The 9,082-nt window shown below is 40.4% G+C and overlaps 1 protein-coding gene across 1 annotated transcript; it reads right to left on the reverse strand.

Moving 5' to 3' along the window:
• Positions 1-8,015: 8,015 nt before the first annotated feature.
• On the reverse strand, positions 8,016-9,074 carry LOC125531015 (probable cinnamyl alcohol dehydrogenase 6; the record flags this gene model as incomplete). Its single annotated transcript, XM_048695416.1, has 3 exons — positions 8,016-8,454; positions 8,618-8,771; positions 8,889-9,074. Coding segments are annotated over 3 exons (543 nt in total), but the record flags the coding sequence as incomplete, so codon positions are not given.
• Positions 9,075-9,082: the final 8 nt, after the last annotated feature.

The following is a 9,082-nucleotide window of genomic DNA, read 5'->3' on the forward strand; positions in this document are numbered from 1 at the left end:
GTAGGTCTGTGGTAAACTACTCACGCTTCATCAGAAGGGCAATAGGGTTGATGTAGATGCCCTCGTGATCGAATTAATCCCCCTTCGGTAGGATGCCGGAAAAGGCCTCAAGATGGGATCTCACGGGAACAGAAGGTTGTGGGGCGGAAAAGTATTTTCATGGACTGCATTGAGGGTTCTGGAATATATGTGAATATATAGGATGAAGAGGTAGGTCAGGAGATCCCCGAGGGGGCCACAAGGTAGGGGCGCGCGCCCTCCACCCTTGACGCCGCCTCGTGGCTCTTCTAGCTTGAACTCCAAGTCCTCTAGGTGTCTTCTGGTAAAAAAACTCATCGTAAAATTTTACTCCATTTGGTATTCCTTTTCTACGAAACTCAAAAACAAGAAAAAAACAGAAACTGGGAATGGGCTCTAGGTTAAGTTATCCCAAAAATAATATAAAATGGCATATGCATATAAAACATTCAAAACAGATAATATAATAGCATGGAATAATAAAAAATTATAGATACGTAGGAGACGTATCAAGCATCCCCAAGCTTAATTCCTGCTCATCCTCGAGTAGGTAAATGATAAAGACATAATTTTTTTATGTAGAATGCTACCTAACATACTTATCCATGTAATTTTCTTCATTGTGGCATGAATTTTCAGATTCATAAGATTCAAAACAAAAGTTTTATATTGACATAAAAACAAGCATACTAATAAAGCAATTATGTCTTCTCAAAATAACATGGCCAAAGAAAGTTATCCCTACAAAATCATATATTCTGGCTATGCTCCATCTTCATCACACAAAGTATTAAATCATGCACAACCCCGGTGACAAGCCAAGCAATTGTTTCATACTTTTGATGTTCTCAATTTTTTCCAACTTTCACGCAATACATGAGCGTGAGCCATGGATATAGCACTATAGGTGGAATAGAATATGATGGTTGTGGAGAAGACAAAAAGAAGGAGATAGTATCACATCAATTAGGCGTATCAACGGTCTATGGAGATGCCCATCAATAGATATCAATGTGAGTGAGTAGAGATTTCCATGCAACAGATGCACTAGAGCTATAAATTTATGAAAGCTCAAAATGAAAGTAAGTGGGTGTTCATCTAACTCGCTTACTCACAAAAACCGAGGGCAATTTGAGGAAGACCATCATTGAAATATACAAGCCAAGTTCAATAATGAAAAATTTCCACTAGTATATGAAAGTTACAACACAGGAGAATCTCTATCATGAAGATCATGGTGCTACTTTGAAGCACAAGTGTGGAAAAATGATAGTAACATTGCCCCTTCTCTCTTTTCTCTTATTTTTTCTTTTCTCTTTTTTTATCTGCGCTTCTTTGGCCTCTTTTATTTTTTAGTGAAGTCCGGAGACTCATACCAACTTGTGAGGGAATCATAGCTTCCATCATCCTTTCCTCACATGGGACAATACTGTAACAATGATGATCATCACACTTTTATTTACTTACAACTCAAGAATTACAACTCGATACTTAGAACAAAATATGACTCTATATGAATGCTTCCGGCGATGTACCGGGATGTGTAATGATCTAGCGTTGCAAATGACATCAAAAAACAAACAAGCCATGTAAACATCATGCTACATATCTTACGATCATGCAAATCAATATGACAATGATGGTGTGTGTCATAATAAAACGGAACGGCGAAAGTTGCATGGGAATATATCTTTGAATGACTATGAAAATGCTATAATAGATAGGTATAGTGGCTGTTTTGAGGAAGGTATAAGGTGGGTGTAAGGCACTGGCAAAATTTGCGCGGTGCTAGAGAGGCTATAGATGATGAAAGGGTGAGAGTGCGTATAATCCATGAACTCAACATTAGTCATAAGAACTCACATACTTATTGCGAAAATCTACTAGTCATTGAAATAAAGTACTATGCGCATGCTCCTAAGGGGATAGATTGGTAGGAAAAGACCATCGCTCGTTCCCGACTGTCACTCATAAAGAAGATAATCAATAAATAATTCATGCTCCGAAGAACATTAAAGCAAGCATTAAAAGGTGAGGTGAGATAGATTGGGGAAGTCCGGTGTGAAGGAGAGAGGGCGACATGGCAAAGGTGAGGTGGGTGTCATCCGGTTTTAAAGAGATGATAAAATAGGATGCGTCGTGCAGGTGGGGCCGTGTGTTGGAGATAACATATTGGATAGTCCGTACAACCACATTTCTTCCCACATATGTGCTGAATTTGGGGGAGCCCTAACTGTTCAGGTGGTTGAATTTTCGGGAACCCGCTGGGTGTCTGTTTGATATCCGAACATGCCCGGCCTTATGACGAGAAATGAGCGTAGACCTTGGAGACTACCTTAATTGATTACTTGTTTGATTCACGTATATGCACTATAGCCCATAACAACGCTCGGGTATTCTACTAATAGCCCTAGCAAGCGGGTTCGGCGTATTCCAGGGCATTCAACACGTTAGCGGTGACTCGAGTCGGCTAGGGTTGACGGATTGCGAACGGGGCTTGGGCACGACTATGCTGGCTTATTGCAAGACGTAGGCCAAATGCGATTCGGCGCCTAAAGCGCCATTCTCTTCACTTCCCACAAACGGGCACACACCCCGCCTTCCGCGGTGGCCAGACCCATTTTACCTTTTTGATTACATCCATGTTTTTTATCTCTTCTTTGTTCCTTTTTTCTTTGTGAACTTTTTCTTCTTTTTTCCAATATGCAAACTTTCTCTTCCAAATAGATGAACTTTTTCCAAAATTCACGAACTTTTTTTTTCAAAATCCATGAACTTTTTAAAAAATCATAATTTTTTTTCAAAATGAATGAACCTTTTGCAAAATCTATGACCCTTTAAAAAATATTCGTGAGCAATTTTTCAAAATTGATGAACTTTATTTCAAAATCATGATTTTTTTTAAATCAACGATTTTATTTTCAAATTTGATGAGCATTTGTTCAAAATTAATGAACCTCTTTTGAAATTCGTATTTTTTTCCAAAATCAACAAACTTTTTCTAGTTTCGTGAACTTATTTTTCAAAATTGGTGAACTTTTCTTTGAATTTAGTGAATTTTTTTTATTTTTGAACTTTGAATTTGGAGAACTTTTTTCCATAATAGATGAACTTTTAAATTGGAAAAACAAGTGAATAACACAACGGTGAAAAGGATAAACTGAGGAAAAAAGTGAGGCAATGAAAAAAAGCGACGGAAAGCGTCAGCGGGCAGAGAGGCTAGCGAGTGATGCACGCTGGGCCGCGGACCATGATGACCTGCGGGCGCCACCATGACCGCTAGTTGGCACTGAAGGCGCTAACGAGGGAGAGCAACTAGTTGACGAGCGCTCCATCGGGAGCCTCACAACGATCACTTGGGGTGGCCTAAGAGCGCGCCACTTAGCACGCTCTAAGCCGCTACCACGTGTCGCACGCTACCTCCGAATTTTGTTTTTTTTTTCGCACGCATTTTCAGCTTTTCACATGATTTTTTCGGTTTTTCAACTTTTAGGTTTTTCATCGGTCTTCCTTAGCTTTTCGATAAAAAAACAGTTTTTCTTCCGCGAGAGGCACATATGTGCCTCTCGGGAAAAAACGTCTTTTCTCTCTTTTTTTGTTCTTTCGTGACAGGCTCGGTTTTGCTTCCTCGAGAGGCACGGCCGTGCCTATCGGAAATGGGGAAGAAAAACACATTTTCTCTCTTTTTCTTTCATGAGAGGCACGGTTTTGCTTCCGCGAGAGGCTAGGCCGTGCCTCTCAGAAACGGAAAAACCGCGTATTTTTTCTTTTGTGAGAGGCACAGTTTTGCTTCCACGAGAGGCACGGATTTGCTTCACCGTGCCTACCAGGAACGGCTTTCGTAAAGGGGGAAAAAGGTGCTCGTAGTTTGGTTTTCTCGTCCGGTTTTTTTCGTGAAAAAAGTTCGTCAAAACCTATCAACATGGGATCTAGTTTTGAAGATCTCGACGTGAGTAATTCAATAATGAAAACGGTTCGAGATTTAGACGTACGATTCAATAGGTAAACGTTTTGAATTAACAGAACTACGAAAAAAAGGCAAAACTCTCAAGTTGCGACAAGTGGCGCACATGCAGCGCCACTTATCACACCTAGGTTGGTGGGAGTGATCTTTCAAAAGAGTACTCATCAATTAGTGATTTCGCTAACAAGGAGGTCCCAAGACGTAGCACAGTCTCGCGTCAAGCAGCCGCAAGAATGAGCCGACCCAGCACCGACTATAGTCCTTCAGCGCTTTTTTCTTTATTTTTTTTTCAAATTTTCATTCGTTTGTTCTTTATTTTTTTACTTTTGCTTATATTTTAAAATATACTAAATATTTCTATTATAAAAATCACATTATACACAAAAATGAAAAATTCCTAGTCGCGCATTTGAAAAAGATAACCATGTATGAAAATTGTTTGTAATGTATACAATTTTTTTACAATGTGTATGAAAAATAGACATGAAAACATATATATGAAAAATATATTAATCATATATTTGAAAAATCTTAAACGTGTATATAAAATGCATTCCTGATGTATGCAAAAAAATGTAAAATGTGTTGGGAAAAGTAGATATAAAAATATATGTTTTAAAAAATGTATGAAAAAAAGTAGACATCAAAAATATAAGTTTTCAAAAATCTTAATACTGTATTTGGAAAATTTTAAACACGTACATAAAAAGCATTCCTGATGTATTAAAAATGTATGAAAAAGTAGAGATAAAAATATAAGTTTTTGTAATGTTAATCATGTATTTGGAAAATACAAACATGTACATAAAAATATTTCTGGTGTATAAGTAAAATACAGAATGTGTACGAAAAAGATTGACATCAAAATGTATGTTTGGAAAAAGTGTTAATCATATATTTGAAAGAATGTTCAGCATGCATGAATAGAAAAATGTTTCAGATGTACACGACAACTGTTTCATGTATTTGAAAAATATTAAACTTGTATAAAAAATGGTCCTGTTCTATACTATTTATGTTGGTTTGTATTTTGTGTGACATCGGTTGGGGTGACTAACAAACCAACAAGAAACCAAAGGAGGAGGGTCACGCAGGGAGGAAAAAACCAGTAAGGAGGTAGGGCGACCAAACCAACTCCTTTTTTTAAGGATAGCCTCATGGCACTTTATTTAAACTGTGGCAATGTTACATCATTGAGTACATGAGATAATAAAAAACTTGGAGCAACATCCGCCCAATAAAAACGAGCCTTAACACCATAACAGTATCAAGCTGTAAAATGTGCCAATTCATTAGCTTCCCTTGGACAACGCTTGAAACAAATTCTAGGAATGCCATGAGCAATATGAAAACAGTCCGCAAGTATCGCTGCATTAGGACCCAAAATCTCAGTTTTTCCGATGCATGCTTCAATCAGTTCAAGACAATCTGATTCTCCTATCACCTTTGTGCACCCAATCTCTGAAAGAAACTTCAAACCTTGCAAAAGCGCCGGAGTTTCAGCAGTTTGGGCATTAAGGACATGATCAATTAGTTCAGAACTCCCTTTTAATAGTAGAGGACATGGTTATGGAAAAGTATCCATTTGGTTTATATTATCACAAGTTATTATATTTATGTTGGTTTTTATTTTATGCGAAAATGGTTGTAGTTAAAACAACAACATGAAAGGGAGTAAAAAATCGGAAAGGAGAGGAGGCTAGGGAACCAACTTTTTTGACTAGTAGAGATGTGACGATCACGCCTTCTCACCTGAATTTCACAGTTTCTCCTCTGTGACATGACAGGGATCGCTGGTCAGCTGAACTTCACTTGTCATGGAAAATCAAGCTTTTTTCCTTCCCTTGAGGAGATGCTAAGTAAACTATTACTTGGGCCACTCGCACGTCAGATGCCATTTCTTTAAGCGCAAATATAATAACACCTTGTGGCATGTGAAGTGCTGTCATCCAGCACATAATTAAAAAAAAGATTATCACATAACCATTTTCTAGTCCTCAGCCGGCCGTTGAGCATGGGGTTAATAAAATCACCCGCGTGGTTGGTGCAACTTCTTCTTTATTAACAACAAAAACGATCATACACCGTAATGTTACTCTATGCACACATTGTGTCTTTCTGTCATGTTCCCATGTAGATATAAGTACACTATACATTTCTGAAAGATGGCATCACATGTTGATTGGAATCATGACTCAGAAAAGGATCCCTGTCACGTTCCTGTGTAGATATAAATACACTATACATTTCGATGGCATCACATGAAGATCGGAATCATGACTCAGAGATGCCGGCGCGGTAAGGATCAAAATCGTTGTGACACCTCACCGTCAGTTGCTCATTTGACCAAAAATAAGAAAGTAAATTCTTTTCGCATACAGCTTGAGCCCAGTTCAGACTTATTTTTGGAAAAGGTGTGCTATGTTTTTTCTTTGACGTGTTTTTTTGAACCATAATATGGAACTTTGAGCGAACATCTTCAACAAAGGAATGACATCATCTGCTGAACAACGACATAAGTTATTTGCACATTGTTGATCCGCCAATGTCATTGTTCACCATCTCTGCTAACCGGCGCCTGCCGCGCTAGTTGGCTCCTATGCGTGCATTGACGCGCCAACGGAGCCTAAATTTTCCGAGGTACTGTTGGAGTTAATCTTACGTACAAAGGTGTTGGGTAGAGTACATCAACATGGATTCAATAGTGATGTGTATGCCTTGGTACTGTCGTTTTGTCATTGAATTGAAGTTGCCGGTAGATCAGCACATGACCATGACCAAGATAAATTGGTGTTGGGTAGACTAAAAATAAGTACTACATCAACATGGATTATTATGGTGATGCCGTTGGGGCTGCCGTTGACATTGAGGTTACAGGTAGATCAACACAAACCAAGATCCGACAAATTGGGAGAGATGACTGATTTGCTCTCAGGAGGATCATCGTTTAAGCTTGTTAATTACACCGTACAGCACACTCGTAGATACAACTCAGATGTTTTGTACTTGTTAAAGCAGAGAATGCAGCTCACGCTGATTTGAGGTATTATATAATGTGTGTACTGGCACGAAGAGTTGACCATGCTATTCACTACTAGGGATTAATCTATCACTGACATGCTCCTCTAAACCCATCTACCGACGGGTTTTGCGCCCATTAGTGGTAAAACATCACAGTGATTGACTTTTACCATGAACAGAAGATTTGTGCAAGTTAGTGGAGGTATACACCATGAAAAACATCTCAAGTGTAAACCTGGTACATGCCTACACCCATCGACGACACCCACTTCACTGCCATGATGGCCTGTTCAAATATATCGCCCGCATCTCTCTATCAATTTGGAAGAGACGTCAAGTTCAAGACCCTGCCAACGAGGCATTAACAAAAAAAAATTCTGCAATCTACCCACATCTCTTCATCAGTTCGGACTTTATTAAGATAAATTGGTTGCCTTGTAGCCGTAGCTGTGGTTGGTGAGGCTGTGGAACCAGCGAGGACAAGTCCTCTGTTACCCCTTCATGCTGCCGCCGTGCTCGTCATGCGTAAGGAGAGTTGTTAGAAATATTGATGGTGGTCTACCCATGCACTTCCGGTACAAATTGCATATCTTAGACTAAGGAGTACACCAGAGGGAAAACAACGTCGAAGCCGGCTCTGGGCATTTGTAGCACTACTCATGTAAACATTCAGTACATGTTCTGAATTCAGAGTGAAGAATATAAAGCTGGATGTGACACCATTATATTGTACTCCCTCCGTCTCAAAATTATTGTCTTAGATTTGTCTAAATACGGATATATCTAGTTATATTTTAGTGTTAGATACATCCGTATCTAGACAAATCTAAGATAAGAATTTTCGGACGGAGGGAGTATTAACTACTCCCTCAGTTTCAAATTTAAACTGAAGTAAGTGTTTGTCCTGATGTTTGTGCGTATGCTTCACAAAACGTTTAGGAAAACAGGGTTGTAAATGTGAACTTTAGCTGAAATCATATTTCCGTTTTGTTACTAGTACTGGGCAGCCGTCTTGAGACTTGGAATACAAGATACAATCCAGTTAACCAAATATTAGAAAATTTACATTGTTGAAAAAAAATGAAAACTCAATGATGAATTGCATACAAGGAACATCATAGCCAATAGGAGGACGACATACAGTTTCTCACATCTCACTAGTAATTCAAGATCCATCACTCTCTTCGTGCTGAACTCAAACAGATACCCATCATTTCATTCCATTTTGACACAGAGCAACAAAACTAGCTAGAACCTGGAGTCACCCCCCGCAATGTCGATGACGAAACGGTAGCGGACGTCGTTGCGCGCGAGCCTGGCTAACGCGCCGTTGATCCCGTCGTTGGAGACGAGCTCGATGTCGCAGGTGATGTTGTGCTCCCCGCAGAGGTCCATCATCTCCTGATGGTCATTCATTCCCCCCGTTATGCTCCCACTGATCGTCTTGTTCCCTGTACGTACCCATGCATCCAGAAGATTTACCATGTCAAATTAGTTGTTAAACAGGATGGAGACAGCGCGAGATTGATGGTAAATACTACTTCCTCCGATCTAAAATAAGTGTCGTGGTTTTAGTCACGACACTTAGAGTAGCATGTTAATTAGTTAGCTCACCGAAAATAAGCGGGAAGGAAGGTAGTTCGAGGGGCCCGTCCGGAGCGGCGACGAGGGCGAGTGCGCCGCCCACCTTGAGCAGCTCCAGGATTGGTCCCAGCGAGTGCGCCGCCGGGACTGTGTCGATCACGTAGTCAAGCTTCCTCGCCATAGCCTACAAATTGCAAGAAGGTTAAATACTGACGCAAGCTAGAGTTAACGACTAATGCAATCCGACAGTGGACTCGATGGACTATGGACGCAAGCTAGCAATGGCCATTAGATTAGGTACCTGCATCTGCTTGTCGTCGGTGCTGATGATGAAGTCGTCGGCCTTGAGGTTCTCCCTGGCCTCCTGCTCTTTGGCCGGCGACGTGCTGATCACCGTGACGTGCAGCCCGAAGGCCTTGCCGAACTTGACCGCGACGTGGCCCAGCCCGCCCAGCCCGACCACCCCGAGCCTCTTGCCGGCGGCCCTCAGCAAGC

The sequence above is a fragment of the Triticum urartu genome, unplaced genomic scaffold (genome assembly GCF_003073215.2).
Source record: "Triticum urartu cultivar G1812 unplaced genomic scaffold, Tu2.1 TuUngrouped_contig_6723, whole genome shotgun sequence".
Lineage (NCBI taxonomy): Eukaryota > Viridiplantae > Streptophyta > Magnoliopsida > Poales > Poaceae > Triticum > Triticum urartu.